The sequence below is a fragment of the Loxodonta africana genome, chromosome 3, assembly GCF_030014295.1.
Source record: "Loxodonta africana isolate mLoxAfr1 chromosome 3, mLoxAfr1.hap2, whole genome shotgun sequence".
NCBI classification, from domain to species: Eukaryota; Metazoa; Chordata; class Mammalia; order Proboscidea; family Elephantidae; genus Loxodonta; species Loxodonta africana.
The window spans coordinates 164,751,447-164,773,876 of NC_087344.1; the positions used below are offsets into that span (position 1 = coordinate 164,751,447).

The following is a 22,430-nucleotide window of genomic DNA, read 5'->3' on the forward strand; positions in this document are numbered from 1 at the left end:
GTGCCCAGGGTCAATCTGCAGAACCCACCCCCCCGTACACTCTAGGCAACAGGGATGCGCTTTTCTCACAGACACTCAGGGGACAGTTCTCAGCCCCCTGCCTCGTTCAGAGCGTGAACCCCTGCTGCAATCAGATACCAGTACCTACACCAATCACCCCTGCTCTTCTAAGACCATAGGACAGAGCCTGTACCACGCACTCAATGATCAGCTACCTGGACCGGTGAGCTGAATTCATACAAGAAAAGTGAATGGACTTCTAGACTGATATATTTGATAACAGTTCTAGCCATCTGGTGACAGGATGTCAGAGCTTCAAAGGTGAAAACAATCAAGCTAGTCCACTCAAGCAACACATTTGGGCATGTCAAAACAAAACAAAGCAAGAAGCTAGGATACAGTAAGCAAATATAAAATGAACTAATACAATAACTTATATATGGCTCAGCGACAACAGTCAATATCAAGTCACATAAAGAAACAGACCATGATTGCCTCAACAATCACTCATAACAAAGAATCAGTGGATCTTTTGGATGAAGGTGCCTTCTTGGAACTACCAGATGCAAAATTCAAAAGATTAATATACAGAACACTTCAAGACATCAGGAACAAGATTAGGAAGGAGGTCAGGGAATGTGCAGAACAAGCCAAGGAACACAAAGATACAATAGGTGAAGAAATTAAAAAGGTTCTTGAAGAACATAATGAAAAATTTAATAAGCTACAAGAATCCATTGAGAGATAGCAATCAGAAATTCAGAAGATTAACAATAAAATTACAAAATTAGACAACTCAGTAGAAACTCAGAGGAGCAAAATTGAGCAAGTGGAAGGCAGAATTGGTGAGCTTGAAGGTAAGGCATTTGGTGCCAATATATATGAAGAAAAATCCAACAAAACAATTTAAAAAAATGAAGAAAACCCAAGAATCATGTGGGACTCTATCAAGAGAAATAACCTACAAGAGATTGGAGTAACAGAACAGGGAGGGATAACAGAAAATACAGAGAATTTTTGAAGATTTGTTGGCAGAAAACTTCCCTGATATCATGAAATATGAGAAGATATCTATCCAAGATGCTCATTGAATTCCACATAAGGTAGATCTTAAAAGAGAGTCACCAAAACATAATCAAACTTGCCAAAACCAAAGATAAAAGAGAGAATTTTAAGAGCAGCTAGGGATAAACAAAAAGTCACCTACATAGGAGAGTCAATAAGAATAAACTTGGGCTACTCGGCAGGCATGGATGTCAGAGGAGACTCTGAAACTTGCTCTCGAGCATCGAGCAGCTAAAGCCAAAGGAAGAACTGATGAAGTAAAAGAACTGAACAGAAGATTTCAAAGGGCCTCTTGAGAAGACAAAGTAAAGTATTACAATGACATGTGCAAAGAGCTGGAGATAGAAAACCAAAAGGGAAGAACACGCTCAGCGTTTCCCAAGCTGAAAGAACTGAAGAAAAAATTCAAGCCTTTAGTTGCAATAGTGAAGGATCCCATGGGGAAAATATTAAATGATGCAGGAAGCATCAAAAGAAGATGGAAGGAATACACAGAGTCATTATACCAAAAAGAATTAGTCGATATTCAACCATTTCAAGAGGTAGCATATGATCAGGAACTGACGGTACTGAAGGAAGAAGTCCAAGCTGCTCTGAAGGCATTGGTGAAAAACAAGGCTCCAGGAATTGATGGAATATCAATTGAGATGTTTCAACAAACAGATGCAGCGCTGGAGGTGTTCAGTCGTCTATGCCAAGAAACATGGAAGACAGCTTCCTGGCCAACTGACTGGAAGAGATGCATATTTATGCCTATTCCCAAGAAAGGTGATCCAACAGAATGTGGAAATTTTAGAACAATATCATTAATATCACATGCAAGCAAAATTTTGCTGAAGATCATTCAAAAATGGCTGCAGCAGTGTATCGACAGGGAACTGCCAGAAATTCAGGCTGGTTTCAGAAGAGGAAGTGGAACCAGGGATATCATTGCTGATGTCAGATGGTTCCTGGCTGAAAGCAGAGAATACCAGAAAGATGTTTACCTTTGTTTTATTGACTATGCAAAGGCATTTGACTGTGTGGATCATAACAAACTATGGATAACACTGCGAAGAATGGGAATACCAGAACACTTAATTGTGCCCATGAGGAACCTTTACACAGATCAAAAGGCAGTTGTTTGGACAGAACAAGAGGATACTGATTGGTTTAAAGTCAGGAAAGGTGTGTGTCAGGGTTGTATTCTTTTCCCATACCAATTTAATCTGTATGCTGAACAAATAATATGAGAAGCTGGACTATATGAAGAAGAGTGGGGCATCAGGAATGGAGGAAGACTCATTAACAGCCTGTGTTATGCAGATGACTTTGCCTGCCGAAAGTGAGGAGGACTTGAACCACTTACTAATGAAGATCAAAGACCAGTATGGATTGCACCTCAACATAAAGAAAACAAAATTCCTCACAACTGAACCAATGAGCAACATCATGATAGACGGAGAAAAGATTGAACTTGTCAAGGATTTCATTTTACTTGGATCCACAATGAACAGCCATGGAAGCAGCAGTCAAGAAATCAAAAGACACATTGCATTGGGCAAATCTGCTGCAATGGACCTCTTCAAAGTGTTGAAGAGCAAAGATGTCACCCTGAAGATTAAGGTGCGCCTGACCCAAGCCACGGTATTTTCAATCACATCATATGCATGTGAAAGCTGGACAATGAATAAGGAAGACTGAAGAACAATTGACGCCTTTGAATTGTGGTGTTGGTGAAGAATATTGAATACCATGGACTGCCAAATCTGTCTTGGAAGAAGTGCAGCCAGAACGCTCCTTAGAGGCAAGGATGGTGAGACTGCGTCTTACATACTTTGGACATGTTGTCAGGAGGGATCAGCCTCTGGAGAAGGACATCATGCTTGGCAGAGTACAGGGTCAGTGGAAAAGAAGAAGGCCCTCAACAAGGTGGATTGACACAGTGGCTGCAACAATGAGCTCAAACGTAACGATTGTAAGGATGGCGCAGGACTGGGCAGTGTTTTGTTCTGTTGTGCATGGGGTCGCTACGAGTCAGAACCAGCTTGATGGCACCCAACAACAACAACAACTCGGTAGGCAAGAAGGTAATGGGATGACATATATAAACCATTGGAAACCCTGGAGGTGTAGTGGTTAAGTGCGACGGCTGCTAACCAAGAGGTCAGCAGTTTGAATCTGCCAGGCGCTCCTTGGAAACACTATTGGGCAGTTCTATTCTGTCCTATAGGTTCTCTATGAGTCCGAATTGACTCAACGGCAGTGGGTTTTAGTGGGTATATAAAGCATTGAAGGAAAAAAACTGCCAGCCGAGACTCATGTATCTAGCAAAACTGTCTCTCAAATATAAAGGTGAAATTAGGACATTTCCAGATAAAGGAAGTTTAGGGAATTTGTAAAAACCAAACCAAAACTACAAGAAATACTAAAGGGAGTTCTTTGACTAGAAGACCAACAACATCAGGTATCATCCAAGACTAGAACACTAGACAGAGCAATCAGATGTCAACCAAGACAGGGAAATCACAAAAATTAAATCAAGATAAAAAAATACTCAAAACAGGGAAACAGCGATGTTATTATGCAAAAGAAGACAACATTAAAACAATAAAGATAACATTAAAACAATAAAAAAAACTGAGAAATGTAGTCATAGATCTTTCATATGGAGAGGAAGACAAGGCAATATAAATAAAAGTTAGGTTTAAACTCAGAATAATAGGTGTAAATAATAAGGTAACCACAAAGGAGACTATCCTACTTATCAAAATAAAACACAAGAAAAAATACAGACTCAGCAGAAACAAAACCAACAACAATGAATAAGAGGAAAAGACAATATATAAACTACTCAGCACAAAAAATTAAGTGGGAAAAAGAAACTGTCAACAACACACAAAAAAGGACATAAAAATGACAGCACTAAACTCATACCTACCTGTAATTACACTGAATGTAAATGCACTAAATGCACCAATAAAGAGACAGAGAGTGGGAGAATGAATTAAAAAACACAGTCCATCCTTATGCTGCCTACAACAGACACACCTTAGACTTGGAGACATAAACAAACTAAAACTCAAAGGGTAGAAAAAAATACATCAAGCAAACAACAAACAAAACAGAGCACAAGTGGTAATATTAATTTCTGACAAAATAGACTTTAAAGTTAAATCCACCGCAATGGACAAGGAAGGACGCTATGTAATGATTAAAGGTACAATATACTGAGAGGATATAACCATATCAAATATTTATGCACCCAGTGACAGGGCTGCAAGATACATAAAACAAACTCTAACGACATTGAAAAGTGAGATAGACAGCTCCACGGTTATAGTAGGAGACTTCAACACACCACTTTTGGTGAAGGATAGGACATCCAGAAGGAAGCTCAGTAAAGACATGGAAGATTCAGATGCCACAATCAACCAACCTGACCTCATAGATATATACAGAACACTCCACCCAACAGCAACCAAGTATACTTTCTTTTCTAGTGCACATGGAACATTCTCTAGAATAGGCCACATATTAGGTCATAAAGCAAGCCTTAGCATAATCCAAAACATTGAAATATTACAAAGCATCTTCTCTGACCATAAGGCCATAAAAGTAGCAATGAATAACAGAACAACCAGGGAACAGAAATCAAACACTTGGAAACTGAACAATAAAACACAATACCCTGCTCAAAAACGACTAGGTTATTGAAGACATTAAGGATGGTATAAAGAAATTCATAGAATCCAATGAGAATGAAAACACTTCCTATCAGAACCTTTGGGACACAGAGAAAGCAGCGCTCAGAGGTCAATTTATATCAATAAATGCACACATACAAAAAGAAGAAAGGGCCAAAATCAAAGAATTATCCCTACAACTCAAACTAATAGGAAGAGAGCAACAAAAGAAACCCTCAGGCACCAGAAGAAAACAAATAAGAAAAATTAGAGCAGAATTAAATGAAATAGAATAACAGAAAAACAATTGAAAGAGTTAACAAGACCAAAAGCTGGTTCTTTGAAAAAATTAACAAAATTGATAAACTGCTGGCCAAACTGACAAAAGAGAAACAGGAGAGGAAGCAAATAACCCAAATAAGAAGTGAGATGGGCAATATTACAATAGGCCCAACTGAAATTAAAAGAATCGTATCAGCTTACTATGAAAAATTTTATCTAACAAATTTGAAAATGTAGAAGAAATGGATGAATTCCTAGAAACACACTACCTACTTAAACTAACACAAACTGAGGTAGAACAACTAAATAAACGCATAACAAAAGAAGACATTGAAAAGGTAATCAAAAAACTCCCAACAACAACAACAACAAAAAGCCCTGGCCTGGACGGCTTCACTGTAGAGTTCTACCAAACTTTCAGAGAAGAGTTAATGCCACTAGTGCTAAAGGTATTTCAGAGCATAGAAAAGGACGGAATACTCCTAAGCTCATTCTATGAAGCCAGCATATCCCTGATACCAAAACCAGGTAAAGACACCACAAAAAAAAGAAAATTACAGACCTATATCCCTCATGAACTTAGGTGCAAAAATCCTCAATAAAATTCTAGCCAATAGAATTCAACAACATATCAAAAAAATAATTCACTGTGACCAAGTGGGATTCATAACAGGTATGCAGGGATGGTTCAACATTAGAAAAACAATTAATGCAATCCATCATATAAATAAAACAAAAGACAAGAACCACATGATTTTATCAATCGATACAGAAAAGGCATTTGACAAAGTTCAACACCCATTCATGATAAAAACTCTCAGCAAAATAGGAATAGAAGGAAAATTTGTCAACATACTAAAGGACATTTAGACAAAGCCAATAGCCAACATCATCCTAAACGGAGAGAGTCTGAAAGCATTCCCCTTGAGATCAGGAACCAGACAAGGATGCCCTTTATCACCATTCTTATTCAACATTGTGTTGGAGGTCCTAGCCAGAGCAATTAGGCTAGACAAAGGAACAAAGAGCGTCCAGATTGGTAAGGAAGAAGTAAAAGTATCTCTATTTGCAGATGACATTATCTTATACACAGGAAACCCTAAAGAACCCTCAAGAAAACTACTAAAAGTAATAGAAGAGTTCAGCAGAGTATCAGGATACAAGATAAACATACAAAAATTAGCTGGATTCCTGTATACCAACAAAACGAATATCGAAGAAGAAATCACCAAATCAATACCATTTTCAGTAGCCCCCAAGAAGATAAAATACTTAGGAATAAACCTTACCAGAGATGTAAAAGACTTACACAAAGAAAATAAGACACTACTGCAAGAAACCAAAAGAGACATACACAAGTGGAAAAACATACCTTGCTCATGGATAGGAAGACTTAACATTGCAAAAATGTCTATTCTACCAAAAGCCATCTGTAGATATCATGCAATTTTGATCCAAATTCCAACAGCATTTTTTATTGAGATGGAGAAACAAAACACCAACTTCATATGGTAGTGAAAGGGGCCCCAGATAAGTAAAGCATTGCTGAAAAAGAAGAACAAAGTGGGAGGCCTCACTCTACTTGATTTTAGAACCTATTATACCTCCACAGTAGTCCAAACAGCCTGGTACTGGTGCGACAACAGATACATAGACCAGTGGAAGAGGATTGAGAATCCAGACATAAATCCATCCACATATGAACAGTTGATATTTGATAAAGGTCCCATAACAGTTAAGTGGGGAAAAGACAATCTTTTTAAAAAATGGTGTTTGCACCAAGGCCACACGACAACTAAGAGCCCAAGAGACAGAAAGGGCCACATGAACCAGAGACCTACATCATCCTGAGACCAGAAGAACTAGTTGGTGCCCGGCCACAACCAATGACTGCCCTGACAGGGAGCACAACAGAGAACCCCTGAGGGAGCAGGAGATCAGTGGGATGCAGACCCCAAATTCGCATAAAAAGACCATACTTAATGGTCTGACTGAGACTAGAGGAATCCCGGTGGTCATGGTCCCCAGACCTTCTGTTGGCACAGGACAGGAACCATCCCTGAAGACAACTCATCAGACATGAAAGGGACTGGACAGTGGGTAGGTGAGAGATGCTGATGAAGAGTGAGCTAATTATATCAAGTGGTCACTTGAGACTGTGTTGGCATCTCCTGTCTGGAGGGGAGGTGGGAGAATAGAGAGAGTTGGAAGCTAGCAAAATTGTCACGAAAGGAGAGACTGGAAGGGCTGACTCATTAAGGGGAGAGCAAGTGGGAGTATGGAGTAAGGTGTATATAAACTTATATGTGACAGTCTGACTTGATTTGTAAACGTTCACTTGAAGCTCAATAAAAGTTAATAAAAAAAATGGTGTTTGCATAACTGGATATCCATTTGCAAAAAAATGTAACAAGACCCATACCTCACACCATGCACAAAAATGAACTCAAAATGGATCAAAGACCTAAATATAAAATTTAAAACAATAAAGATCATGGAATTAAAAATAGGGACAAAGCTAGGAGCCTGAACACATGGCATAAACAGTATACAGAAGAATACTAACAATGCAGAAGAGAAACTAGATAACAGGGAGCTCCTAAAAATCAAACAACAACCTATGCTCATCCAAAGACTTCATCAAAAGAGTAAAAAGATTACCTACAGACTGGGAAAAAGTTTTTAGCTATGACATTTCTGTTCAGCACCTGATCTCTGAAATCTACATGATACTGCAAAAATTCAACTACAAAAAGGCAAATAACCCAGTTGAAAAAATGGGCAAAAGATATGAACAGACACTTCACTAAAGAAGACATTCAGGTAGCTAACAGATACATGAGGAAATGCTCACAATCATCAGACATTAGAGAAATGCGAATCAAAACTACAATGAGATTTCTTCTCACTCCAACAAGGCTGGCATTAATCAAAAAAACACAAAATAAATGTTGGAGAGGTGTGGAGAGACTGGAACACTTATACGCTGCTGGTGGGAATGTAAAATGGTACAACCACTTTGGAAATCAATTTGGTGCTTACTTTTTAAAAAAAAAAAGCTAGAAATAGAACTACCTTATGATTCAGCAATCCCACTCCATGGAATATATCCTAGAGAAATAAGAGTCTTTACATGAACAGATACATGCACACCCATGTTCATTGCAGTACTGTTTACTATAGCAAAAAGATGGAAGCAACCAAGGTTCCCATCAATACATGAATGGATAAATAAATTATGGTATATTCACACAATGGAATAGCACGCATCAACAAAGAACAACGATGAAACCGTGAAACATTTCATAACATGGAGGAATCTGGAAAGCATTATGCTAAGTGAGATTAGTCAGTTGCAAAAAGACAAATATTGTATAAGACCACTATTATAAGAACTTGAGAAATAGTTTAAACAGAGAAGAAAATATTCTTTGATGATTACGAGAGGGGAGAGGGAGGGAGAGAGAGGAGTTTTCACTAATTAGATAGTAGATAAGAATTATCTTAGGTGAAGGGAAAGACAACACACAATACAGGAGAGGTCAGCATAACTGGACTAAATCAAAAGCAAAGAAGTTTCCTGAAGAAACTGAACGTTTCGAAGTCCAGCGTAGCAGGGGCAGGGGTTTGGGGACCATGGTTTCAGGGGATATCTAAGTCATTTGGCATAATAAAATCTATTAAGAAAACATCTGCCTCCCACTGTGGAGAGTGGCTTCTGGGGTCATAAAGGCTAGCAAGTGGTCATCTAAGATGCATCAATCGGCCTCAACCTACTGGGAGCAAAGAGAATGAAGAACATCAAAGACACAAGAAAAAAAGCCCAAGAGACAGAAAGGACCACATAAACCAGAAACTACATCAGCCTGAGACCAGAAGAACTAGATGGTGCCCAGCTACAACCAATGACTGTCCTGACAGAGAACACAACAGAGAGCCCCTGAGGGAGCAGGAGAGCAGTGGGACTTAGACCCCAAATTCTTGTAAAAAGACCAGACTTAATATTCTGACTGAGACTAGAAGGAACCTGGAGGTCATGGTCCCCAGACCTTCTGTCAGCCCAGGACAGGAACCATTCCCAAACCTGACTCTTCAGACAGGGATTGGACTGGACTATGGGATGGAAATGATACTGGTGAAGAAATGAGCTTCTTGGATCAGGTGGACACATGAGACTATGTTGGCATCTCCTGTTTGGAGGGAAGATGAGAGAGAAGAGGGGGTCAGAAGCTGGCCAAATGGACACGAAAATACAGAGTGGAGAGAAGAGGTGTGCTGTCTCATTAGGAGGAGAGCAATTTGAAGTATATAGCAAGGTGTATATAAGTTTTGATTGAGACTGACTTGGTTTGTAAACTTTCACTTAAAGCACAATAAAAATTGAAAAAAAAAAAAAAACTATAACCATACATCTATACTAATTATCTATTGTTGTGAAACAAATTGCCCCAAAACTTAGAGGCTTAAAACAATAAGCATTTATTATCTCTTGTGGCTCCTCTGGGTCAGGAATTTAGGAGCATCTTTGCTGGATGGTACTTGCTTTGGGTCTTTTCTGAGGTAGCTGGATCTGCAGTCATTTGAAGATGGCTCTCTAGTATGTCTGGCAAGTTGATGCTGGCAAGTCGGTTCTTTTCCACAATGGGCCTCTCCACCGGTCTACTTGGGAGTCCTCACAGCATGGGGACTGACTTCCCCAAGAGGGAGCTATGCAAGAGACGAAAAGTGAAAATGGAAGATCTTTTATGACCTAGTCTCAGAAGTCAAACACCATTACTTCTGTCATGTTTTATTGGCCACACAGGCCAGCCCTGATTCAGTTTGAGAAAGGACTACGCAAGTGTGTGAACACAAGGATCCATCTTTGAGGCTGGCTATTTTTTTTTTTTTATCACAATACCATTATCAATCTGAAAAAAAGAACAATAATTTTCAAATGTTTTTAATAAATCATAAGTGTCCAATTTTTTCTAGTTGTTTTTTGATTTAGGATCCAAATCAGTTCCATATATTGCAATTTGTCAGTCTCTCTCTTAAGTCCCCAAATCTGTAGTTTCCTCTTCTCCTTCTTTCTTTTTTTTTTTTCTTCCTTGCAATTTATTTGTTGAACTCTTACAGGTTTTCGATGAGAGTTAAATGAGGTAATATTGTTAAAATGCCGACCACAAGGTAGGCTTGCCATCAGGCTGGCTGCTGGCCCACATGCTGACTTTGTGTGAATTAGAGGAAGACACGCCTTACTCAAGTGAGGACATTATTGTACAAGCTGGACAATCATTCACTTCTGGCTGCTGGTGGAAAGTACTAGCTCTGGAGTGTGAGGGGTAATTCCATAATCCAAACTTAAAATCAGTGGTCAGAGCATGTGGGTCCCATTAAGTGTCAGGAGAAGCTGCTGCTGCTTGAACACATCTCCCTGACTTGGCCTCACTCTGTCCCGGAAAGCTTTCAAGAAGCCTGGAGACCATAGTCCTGGCTGCTGATGCCCATACTTGCCCACTCACATGCTCCAGATGCCAGACACATATGCCACTGACAGTGTGCACACTCCACCCCCTGATCCCCACTCCCCAGGTGAGGCTTCAGTGACCACGTAGGAGTTGGGCTAGTTAGGAACCTCCTTACGGAGTGTCCTCTCAGCTACATAGGAACTGGGCCTGCACAAGTGGTAGATAGACAAGAGGAGAGGCCTCTGGTAATACCTGGGCCACTGGTGGGACAGAGCATAGAAGTGCACACACAAATGTACACGAGTGATGGTGTGTGTGTACATGTGCCCTTCTGAGTCTGTACAAGACCTTGTGCCTGAAAAAAAAAAAAAATTTTTTTTTTTTTTTTGCCTGGCATGCGTTTATATAGGAGGGAGATCTCCACTGCTATTTTGGGCATGATCAAGTCCAGTATTTTCTCAGTTGCCCTGTATTATTATATAAATAAGTTTATGTCCACAAGTGGAACCCCAGATTAGGTGCCCTTATGCAGTGCACAACCTGGATAACTGAATGTGGTTGTTCCACTGGTCTCTCCAAACAGGATAAAACCTTCTTAAGCTCAAACATATCTATTTCCCTTAAACAGATACAGGGTTCCTGAGATTCCTGAGTACTTTCAACATTCCTATTGAAGGTTTGCTTCCTTCTGGTCATGGTGCTCTTCATTCTACTCTCCTTGGTTCTCTTTTCAGGTAAGAGTTGGGTAGGATCATCTCTAGCTCTCCAATCTCTGGTCTTCCTTCCTGTTATTGGTTGCTGTCGAGTGGACTCTGACTCATAATGACCCCATGTGTGCAGAGTAGAGCTGTGCTCCACAGGGTTTTCAAGGCTGTGACTTTTTGGAAACAGATCTCCAGGCCCGTCTTCCAAGGCACTTCTTTTGAACCACCAACTTTTTGGCTAGTAGTTGCACCACCCGGGGACTCCATGGTCTTCCTAGAGCCCTTGAATTTCCTTCTCCTCTCTTACTTTGAATTCCTGCTTATTAGCTCTAACCACCAAAGGGAAAATAAAAGGAGGTGAAAATAGACCTTGTCGATGTTAGTTCCTGGTCTTAGTTCTGGTAAGAGGGTTTGTGAGGAATTTGAAACTTCTAGTTAAATTAAGGGCTTCATAGTCTCTCTTTTAGTTTACCTAAGTTCCCCTTCCCCTTCCCCTTTTCCCTCCAAAACGTTTGTACAGATATGTGAGTACGGGACTTCCCCCTTTCTGTCCATGCCTGGACCCAAAGATGAGACTCAGAAGGGTGAGCTCAGCGCTGGCTCTGCCGCCTCCAGCTCGGTGACTTTTGAGAGTTTCTGCGCCCTTCTGCATCAGTGCCTCTGCCTGTAAACTGAGGATGACATCATCTTCCTTGGGGGATTGTTAGGAGAATAAAATGACATCAAAGTTGTGAGCCTGCTTAGTAGCATGGTCCCAGCCACTGCTAAGGCAGCATTTGAAGGGTCCCCAGGACACATCTGGAAGACTGAGAGGTGGATGGGCTCTGCTGCCTCCATCTCGTCTCCTGAGTCAGACATTTCCCCAGCCACGATCAAGCTGGCCATGGTTTGCATGACTTCCTTATTATGCAACATCCTGCCGTGTAGAAGTACCCCACACTGGTCTGGTATGGAGGAAATATGATGTTTTTAGCTGTTAAAGGCAGACCCTAACTCCCTTTGCTTTCAACCCTGTGGAGCCAGGAGAAGGAAATAACCTCCAAACCTTCTCACTTTCTTTTTGAGGTGCCATGGTGGTATAGGGCGCTTAAAAGTAAGCCTCAGGCTCTTCAAACCTCCCTGCCAAGCCATGGTGAGAGGTCTTCTAAATTCTTGAAGTGGAGGGACCCATATTTTACTCACTCTTAAAAAAAAAAAAAAAATTCTAGCGCAAATGGTTAACATGCTTGGCTGCTAACCGAAAGGCTGGAGATTCGAGTCCATCCAGAGATGCCTCAGAAGAAAGGCCTGGTGATCTACTTCTGAAAAATCAGCCGTTGAAAACCCAATGGAGCACGATTATACTCTGACACACGGGGGTTGCCATGAGTGGGACGCAACAGCAAACTGTTTTGTTTTTTAGTTTAGGAAAAGAGACGAACCCAAAACAGACAAAAATCTGTTCCCAGTGTTTTTATTAATTACCCTCCAGGAGGGCAGGAGCTAAAATGTGCTTCAAAGAATAATGGCGTGTGTGCATGTGTGTGTGCACGTGTGCATGTGTATGTATTTTGACAGACGCCATGGTCATGGATGAAAAGGTCAAGGAAAGCTTTGTGCTGGACACAGCTTCTGCCATCTGCAACTACGATGCCCACTATAAGGACTACCCCAAATACTGGTGTCGAGGCTATTTCCGGGACTACTGCAACATCATTGCCTTGACACCCAACAGCACCGGCCGCGTGGCCCTGAGGGACACGGGAAACCAGCTCATTGTCACAATGTTCTGCCTGACCAAGGAGGACACAGGCTGGTACTGGTGTGGCATCCAGCGGGACTTTGCCAGGGATGACATGGATTTTACAGAGTTGGTTGTGACTGACCACAGAGGAGTCCTCACCAGTGATTCTTCATCTAAGAAAGGTAAGGAGGCTTTCAGGAGTCTAGCTGAGGGCAACCCACAGTAGAGGGTGTTTGTTGGTGGGGTAAATACTCACTGAAGCCAGTGAACACCAACTCAGACCCTCTCAAGGTTCTTTGGGGGAAATCTAGATCTCCCCCTACTTTCATGGCAGGATGGTTGTTGATGGTGCTGGGGGTTAACCTGGAGTTTGGGGAAGAGAAAAGTATCTGGGTCCTGGGGAGCTCCTGGAACTTTCCTCCCCTCGCAATGGTCTGGTTGCTGGAACTTGGAAGATGCTCATGGGATCAAACAGGTGAACGATTTTTATGTTGATGCAGAAAATGAGCTGACAGTCAGCGAAAGCCTTGAGTTTGCTCTTAAATCTCTGTGCTCCACGGTTTAGGGTCGGCTGTGAAGATTTAGAATCTTAAAGATTAGTTTCTTGAGAGGTGACCGATGCTGCCAAAGGTGACCCCGGAACCTGAAGTAACACCCTCAAAAATTCTTCATTTAAATAATTGAATAATTTACAGTGAGGAATATCATTGTTTAACTGGTCCATGCCCTCTTTCACTTTTAAGGAGCGAAGTTTACACTAGGAGGCCCAGGGAGGGTGTGGGTAGAACTGGAGCCTATAGAGGGAAGTCTGTCCAAGCCAGACAGTTGCAATTCTTGGCCAGGGCCCCAGATGCTCACAAAGTTTCTTTTGAGTGCAGAAAAACCTCTTTTTACACCAGAAAATCTCTGCCTCTTAGGCAGAGAGCCTCTGGAAGGCACTAGCCTTTCCCTCTTTTTCTTCCGTATATTCTCATTGTTCCCATTTCTAGAAGGGATGTCTTTCTATCACAGTCCAGAGGACAATGCCAAAAGGGCAGACCTAGGAACACAAACCAGAAGAACTTAAGAGAAGCAGTAGGAAAACTTTTTCTGTGTCAGAGAGAGAGCCTTGCTCACACTGGACAAACTGGTAACTCATTCATTCAGCAATCATCCCTACTGGATGGGCAACATCCTCCACACCTTCAAACAGTGTTTCTACTTTGATGTGGTTCTGCGTTTACTTAACTGGGTAGCTTGTCCTGAGTTTTAGCTCCCTGATAAGAGAAGTCCCACCTAAATGCCCTCCTTAGCCTAAATGAAGCAGAGACTCCCCCTAGGTCTTATCAGAGGAGTAGCGTGGGTGGCCCTGTGGAACTTCTTCCTTTGGGTTTGGGTGGCTGTCAGGATGATGTGGCAAGTACATCACTTACCAATTGTTCCTTAAGGATAGGGATTGGCCCTTGAGTGCCTCTCATGTCCCCTCCCACGGTTCCCAGCCTGGTACTCTGACCACAGACCACTTCTAGTCCATACAGTGCCTTTGTGCATATCTGGGAAAGGTGCTTTTTCCTCCAGGTGCATGGAGTCCAGTGCCAGGGTGTATGGTTTGGTAAGCAGAGTGTGGGATGGATTGCCATCGCTACTTGTCCCCTCTAGGAGTCCCTGGATAGTGCAGTTAATACGCTCGGCTGCTAACTGAAAGGATGGAGGTTCAAGTCCCCCCAGAGGCACCTCAGAAGAAAGGCCTGGTGATCTACTTTTGAAAAATCAGCCATTGAAAACCCTTGTGGAGCACAGCTCTACTCTGACACACATGGAGTCGCCAGGAGTCAGAACCAACTCTAGGGCAACTGGTTACTTGTGCCCTTAGCAAGGCACAATTGTACAACTAGACTTGGTGCCTCTGCTCTGCCCAGAAGTCAATCAGGGCACCCGCTCATTGGGGATCGAGAGAGTGACAGGCAGAGATGCAGCTGGAAGGCAAAGGAAAGGGCCTGGGTGTGGGCCTTGCTTGACTCTCAACAAATCCTTTCTGATGCAGACCTTCCAGGCAACAAGAACAGAAGCTGCAGGGCTTTGAAAGTTGTCCAGAAGGCAGATCGCTCCAGGTGAGCTGTAACCTTAGGAGACAAATGGACAAGGGTGGTGGTGGGGGTAGGGGTGGGAAGCAATGACAACATGACACGACAGCAGATTTACATCTGCTGCTTTTCAGCTACATATTGTTTCTCCACTAAACTATATATCCTCAATGTGGTTATTTGGTTTTCCTTAAACAAGTATGGTTTAGGGCTCTTGGGTGTTAGCATCAAAAATGCCCTCTAACTACTTTAATAAAAAGGGAGAGCAGCTCTTCTTAAGGAGAAAGCAGTGTCTGGTGAAATGCATGGGCAGGGATGTGGCCACCCTCAGAAATCGTCAGGAGCGTCATCAGGACGTTATCTCCATCTCTGATTTGCTACTATTATGTGTATTTGTTTCCTTTTCTCTCCAGGCTGCCTTTTTTATAAAAAACCGTGGGAGAAGATATCCATTGGTAACTTATATCTCCTCCGTGAGACTCACCACTCTGAGACTGGGTTCTCCTACTCCTGGGCCCAAATTAGTTCCTAAAGAAGGAGCTCGTTGGCCCAGCTGGATCAGGGGCTCATCCCAGGTCCAATCAAGCATGGTCCAGGGCCCAGGGTTGCTCAACAGGAATATGGTTGCCAGGAGCTACTGTAACTGGGTGGGGAGAACTGATTCAGAACAGGGGACCCCAAGTAGAGGACCAAAAGGCGGCTTCTTCCAAGAGACATGAACTCTGTCTGTGATTCCTTCCAGGGTGTCCATTCTCATCATCTGCACACTGATCACGGCCTTGGGGATCCTCTCTATAGTCAGTCATTTGACCACAAGGAGAAGAAGTCAAAGGAATAGAAGAGGTAAGTAGCAGTTTGGGGTCAGGAATTAGAGAAAGCTAAAGGGGACAAGGAGCAGCTTTCAAACAAGTGAGTGTGCCGCCGCCCCCCCACCCCCACCCCAGGGCCTGGTCACATGCAGACCAAAGCAGCCAGTCCATGGGCTGAGGAACATCTGTTTTATGGTGACAAAGGCATCCTGAGTGACGACAGAAGGGCACTGTAGTCTTCTTCAGTGGAGGTGTGTGTAGATCAGGGAGGAAGGAGGCCCTGAGACAGCCACAGCCAATACCTGGAGGGCTACAGGCCTCCTCAACACACAAAATTTGAGAGGTAGCCTTACTGTTTGACTGAAAGAAACTTCATACATCTGAAAGGACTAGGAGCTAAGGTCCCTGTCAAAGAAGCCTCTGGGATTCCTAGACAAACAGACATAGAAAGGTCTCCTGAGACCAGTCAGAAGTGGAAGAGGACAAGCCCAAGGACCTCAGCCCTAGTCCTGAGCCAAGGGAGAGTCCCTTTAGCTTTGTGTCTCCTTTTGCCCTTGGGTGATTACAGGTAAAGGCCTAACTAGAAGCTCGAAAAACAGCCAAGCTTCTTCTGTGATTCCTACACCGTTGGTAAGTTTCCTCCTGGGCAATTTTGTCCTGAACCCTGCGGCCCACAGCTACCCTGTTCCTAAACAGCGAATAGGTGCTTGGTTCAAAGGAGCTGTGTAAATTTGTCTCCTTTTCCGTTTGGGACAGCATTAGAAACACAGGCTGGTTCCTCTGTCCAGCAGGTCTTCTAGGCCACCATATGGTGACTCTGATAACTTCTGAAGTAGGCACAGAGCAAGAAGCTCAGACACAGACCACTGTTAAAAAACAAAAAACCTGAATCCGTTCCCGTTGAGTCGATTCCAACTCATAGTGACCTATAAGACAGAGTAGAACTACCCCATAGGGTTTCCAAGGAGCGCCTGGTGGATTCAAGCTGGCGACCATTTTGGTTGGCAGCCGTAGCACTTAACCACTAGGGCACCAGGGTTTCTAAAGGGGCTGTAGATTTTCTTTTTCTTTCTTCTTGTTTTTTTCCTTTTAAAAATATACTTAGAAGCCACAAAAATACCTTGGGGCAATGAAGAGACTGTAGGCATAACTACAAAACAGACTCCAATCTCCTCTGGAGGTGGAAATGTAGGAAAACAATATTTCAGAGAAAGAGCAAAACAAACTACACCTGTTAGTGAAGTGTAAAAGCTTGTAGCCAGAAGAATTTCAAATCTAAAGCCTAGACTGTGAGGTCTGGTATTTCCAAGTGATATTTTGGCCCCGCTGGCCAGAACAGGAGCCCTAAGAAATCCAAGTATTGACTCCCGCAGCATTCCTTGCCTTTCACCCTTTAGATCCTTTGAAACTGTGGAGGATGTGGACACAGCAACCCCTTTCTCAGTTTTGTCCAAAACCACTCCCTGTGGGACACAATTACAGTCCAGGTTTTTGCAAAAACCATCATCACTTCTTTAAGGCGTGACCTTGGACATCTTTTTACTTCTTGGGGCCTGTTTTCTTCTCTATAAATTGAGGTCCCCATTCCCACGCTCCACAGAAATTTTCATTCATTCATTCATTCATTTATTCAATCAGCAAACAAGGGCCGTGCTAGATGCTGGGGATATAAAGGTGAGCAAAAGAAACAGTCTCTGGCTCCAGGGAGCTCCTAATGTGATGCGGGAGAAAGACAAGCGATCACATACATACACACACGAATGTAAAATTGTCAACTAGAATAAGCACTCTGAAGGAGAGATGCATGATGCTATGAAAGTTGAGGCAATGGAACCCAACCGTATGCCTTCTTAACAAGGAGTTGCACAACCTGTTTTAGCCATGGCCTGCTTCCTCGCACTCAGACAATTGAAACATGGCAGCCTGATTCAAGAATTTGGTCCCTTCTAGCTCTGGCATTCTTGGGTTCTGAAAGAGTACAACTGTGTTTATATTGCAAAAGCTTGGTGAGAGGTGAATGCAAGCCCTGACCCAAACCAAACCCATTGCTGGTGAGTCAATTCTGACTCATAGTGACCCTATACAACAGAGTAGAGCTGCCCCATAGAGCATCCAAGGATTGGAACTCCATAGGGCTGGTGGATTTGAACTGTCGACCTTTTGGTTAGCAGCTAAGCTCTTAACCGCTGTGCCACCAGGGCTCCAATGCAAGCCCAGTGTTCCAAATTTTCCTGTTGACTGATCAGTAATGACATCTGATTTCAGCCCTAAAAAATAAACTTTGGTGTTTAGTTCCCATGAAGCCCTGGTGACTGAGTATGCAACTTTTGCTGCAGAAACACTAGGCAGAGGTAGGTGATAGATCTCAACTCAATTGTCCTTTTCTATTCCTCAACAAAGTAGGCAACCCTTTGAAGCTCCTCTCAAGTCTCCTGACTCCCAAGGAAATGGCTCTTCCTGAACAGATGTGCCTGAAGATTTCTTTTATTTTGTTCATAAAGTGATGCTACGATAGGATCACCATGGCAACTGGTCCAGATCTCTGGGACTGATTCTGATCTCACAGGTGTTCTGAAGGTTCTCTGCAAGCTTGCTGGCAATCATTTGCAGTTAGGTAAGGTGAACTGTGTTGCCAGAACAGCCGTAATGGCTACAGTCAGGTAACATCTCAAGATCTTAGTTCTCATGCATTTGATTGGCCAGAAGTGAGGAGGAGGTGTAGAATCGGGGTTGGGGGACAAGAGAGCCCTTGTATTTCATTTGTTAGCCAATAAAGTCCTGGCCAGTGCTGAATGAACTTCAAGGTATGACTAACTTCTCTCGGCATATCATGGGAAAAGTATTTCTGGAAAAAGTTTCTTTAAAAGCATAATATTTCAACTCAGTTCTGAATTGGTGTCAAATGCTGTCCTACCCAAAGAAATTTAGATTAAAACAGTCATTCTCAGGCTGTTTGGGTGAAAAGGCTATGGACCATTAGTCATATCCTTTATGGGAAAATGCCACCAGACTGAACAGAGGCTGATTTTCATCAATGAGAAACCAAGGAATGATAACTTAAGTAAGATATTCACGCAAATCTGGAAACGGAAATCAAGATAGAGACATATGCAGCCTTTGGGTGCAAGTGAGGTTCCATCATCATTAATGCTATTAATGACCATAGCTCTTGGCCTCCACCTACGTGTATGCACCCTCTCTTCCCATACAGTGTTTCTCCTGCTATTTCTGGGAGTCTTAGGGGGTTCTCCACTACTGCCTCTGCTGCCATCATGAGAACCTTGTTAGTCTCGGTGCCATGGTCTCTTCTAATGGGGTACTGGCCAGCCTCAGCCCTCAGAACACTCAAGGGGCCCTGTGGTCTGAACCAGGGCTGGGACAGGGAGATTGGCTGTGGACACAATTCCACATGTGTGCTGCACACTTATCTCCAGAGTCTCACAAAGCGTTTTGTGAAAACAGTTCCGTCAGCTTCCACCCTAATCCTCTCTCCATAGGTTGGGAACTCAGTGCTACTCAGCAGCCTGATGGGAAGGGATATGGGTCTGGATACCATTCCATTCCTCCTAGCCTTCATGTTTTTATACTGCCCCCCTCCCAGCATTGCAGATCGAAGATTAAAACTGCTCTCATTCCCCTTAGCCACAAAACCCCAACCCATCCCCTGTGGTCAAGTGATGAACACACATTAAAGGAGTCACTAGCCAACCAGTTCTGCAAATAGAAACCCAATTTAGGCTCTGTTAAGACATTCTACTACACAAGGCAAGATGGCAGCCATCAGTCTTACATGACAGATGAAGACGTCTATAGATGTCTTAGAAGATTTCCACTCACCCTATACGGACAACTGTTTCTCTTGAGACTCCTACAGGTTTATTCTGATTCCATGATCCAAAAGCCTATTTTCTCCCCTTAACCTGCAAAGATCTTTTGAATCTGTGGTCGGTTATTTAATGACTCAAGTTGTCCTCCAGCAAGGCTGGTTGCATACTAGTTCTCATGATAAGGAAACAAAAAGCCAGACATGGTCTAGGGCTGTACTGTCAAAAATGAAAAGCTTCAAGAACACAGAGGGAAGAGCAATTAATTTGATATTCCATTTACAAGTGGATGAATGTAGGACAATGCTTAACCCTGCTCCTCCAGCTGTGTTATAAGGCACTGGCTCTAAAATGAGCTGGTGTGGCTCCTTGCTTCAGGGTTGGCAGAATTGTTTGAGGTCAGCCCAGTGGCTGGGAACGTGGGGAGAACTTCCTGTGTGCTTTCTATAGTCAGCTAATGAGAGAAGACTATGTCTTGGTCTCTACTGTCCCCGTGGGTCTGGCTGCTGTACAGGACAGATCATTTCCCTAAGTGGTTCTTTCTCCTAGACCATTTTGCACCCACAGAGGCCTACTCCTTTATCAAACCCTGAGTCCACAGTCTTCTCCCTCAAAAGCCAGCTGCCAGGAGTAGTTGCTCTCTCTCCAGAATGAACACTCTCTCTTGATCATGTTGCCTGACTTTACCTCCCTGGCCTCGCTCCCACTATATGTTGTGTGCTGTTGAATCGATTCCAACTCATAGCAACCCTATAGGACAGAGAGGAACTGCCCCATAGGGTTTCTAAGGCTGTAATCTTTATGGAAGCAGATTGTCACATCTTTCTCCCGTGGAGCAGCTGGTGGGTTCAAGCCACAGACCTCTCAGTTAGCAGCCAAGCACTTAACCACTGTGCCACCAAGGCTCTTACTTATTGCTACTTATCTATAAAATGAGAATAATAATAATTGTAACTCATAGTGTTTTGTGAGGATTTACTGCCATAATACATGCCGAACACTTAGAACAGTGCCTAGGTTACAATAAACCTCAGGGAGTGCTATGTGGCATCTTGGCATGGCACCAAGATGCAAAGAATTTGAAGTCAGAGGACTCATTTTAAATTTTAGATCGGCCACTTGCAAGCTAGGTAACATTGGGTAAATTATTTCATCTCCTTGGACTTCAGCTTCCTTGTTTTAATTTTGTAAAATATTATTGAATATACTTTTGCAAGAGATTTGTGGAGGCTGCTTCTCCCCCACTTCCTTCCCTGTGGACAGAGCTCCATTAGGTTTGCGCTCCTCCATGGCTCCCTGTGGGAGGTGGAGTCACCTGTTGGATATGTGAGCCTGGAAGTAGGAACTGGACATACGTACCCCGCCCCTTCCTCTTCCTTTTTTTCTCTGTTGGTTGCGAGCAGCTTTCAAAGAGCACATGATCTCTTCTTCAACTCCTGGGTGCAGGCTGAACTACTGGATTGGTTGTGGGTGTACTGGGGCTTTTCTGGTCCAGCTCTGTCAGTTGCAGGGTTCAATATTCTGAAGTTCAACTTCTCTGCAGCTACTCTATAAACCATATTCTTCAGTATCGACCATATTAGTAATAAAGATATTTTGGTCCCTATCTGCTGCTGAGCCCTTTGTCTTGTTTCTTTGTTGATTCGGAATTCAGATGGGGAAGAAAAGCCCCCTTGAAGACCCTCACCATGGTAAAATGAACAACTTCAAAAGATACCAAAAGATTTTTTAAGGGAAAGCATGCCTCTTTCCCATCCCTGTCCCTCAGTTACCAAATTCCTCTCCCCAGGTCAATCGCTATGACTAGTTTACTCGTGTTTTCTCCCAGAGAGATAATAAATATACACAATATGTGGATACCCTACATGATTGGAGTGAATTCAAAATTCTGTTTGTCAGCTTGCACTTGCACTTTTCGTTTAACAATGTATCTTGGAGATCTTTCCTTATTAGAGCAGAGAGAACGGCCTCATTCTCTGTAACAGCTGCCTTGTACTCCTTTCACCAGTGCCCTTTCATGAGCATTGAGGGTTTTTTCAGTCTTTCACCATTACAGAGAACTGAGCCTAATGGATAAGGGCAAACTCTGGAGCCAGCCTACTTGGGTTTGAGCCCCAGTGCCTCTGTTTACTAGCGATGCAAATTGGGACAAGTTATTGAACCTGTCTGTGCCTCCATTTCCATGTCTATAAAATGTGAATAATAATAATTGTAACCTCATAGTGTTTTGTGAGGATTTAATGCAGCAATACTTGCCAAGCACTTAGAATAATGTCTAGATTATAATAAGCTGAAGTAAGTGCTAGCCAACTTGATTAATGCTGCAATTAAAATTACATAGTTGATTTCCCATATCTTAAAAAAAAATAAGTAGGATAAATTCTTAGACTTTAAAAATGTTGTTAGTGATTGCCAAATTGCTTTCCATAGTAGTTGTATCAATTTACTCTCTCACCAGAAGTATATGTGTGTCTTGGTTCCCCACAATCTGGCCCACACAGCAAATGTTTTGAATTTTGCTCATCTTATTGATATTGATGAAAAAATATTACCTAATTGTAGTTTGAATTAGCATTTCTCTTGAATTTGGGTGTCTTTTTATATGTTTGGAGCCCTGGTGGCACAGTGGTTAAACATTTGGCTACTAACCAAAAGGTTGGCGGTTTGAAACCACCAGCCACTTCTTGGAAACCCTATGGGGCAGTTCTACTCTGTCCTGTAGGTTTGCTATGAGTTGGAATTGACTTGGCGGCAATGGGTTTGTTTGGGTTTTTCATATGTTTAAGAACCATTTAGATTTTCTTTTCTATGATTGCCCAACCTTATAATATGTCCTTTTTTCATA

The 22,430-nt window shown here is 42.6% G+C and overlaps 1 protein-coding gene across 3 annotated transcripts in view; it reads left to right on the top strand.

Moving 5' to 3' along the window:
• ADORA3 (adenosine A3 receptor) overlaps positions 1-20,454 on the top strand; it is a 31,514-nt gene extending 11,060 nt beyond the window's left edge. The window contains exons 3-8 of one of the 3 annotated variants that reach the window (XM_064282419.1): positions 10,981-10,993; positions 11,116-11,196; positions 12,724-13,071; positions 14,913-14,979; positions 15,695-15,795; positions 18,162-20,454. In XM_064282419.1, the coding sequence (XP_064138489.1) occupies positions 10,981-10,993; positions 11,116-11,196; positions 12,724-13,071; positions 14,913-14,979; positions 15,695-15,795; positions 18,162-18,265 (714 nt within the window). In that variant the 3' untranslated portion in view covers positions 18,266-20,454. Of the gene's footprint in view, positions 1-10,980; positions 10,994-11,090; positions 11,197-12,723; positions 13,072-14,912; positions 14,980-15,694; positions 15,796-16,329; positions 16,392-18,161 lie in introns of those variants that run through there. The other 2 variants (XM_023547468.2, XR_002785624.2) reach the window with 2 other exon arrangements.
• Positions 20,455-22,430: the final 1,976 nt, after the last annotated feature.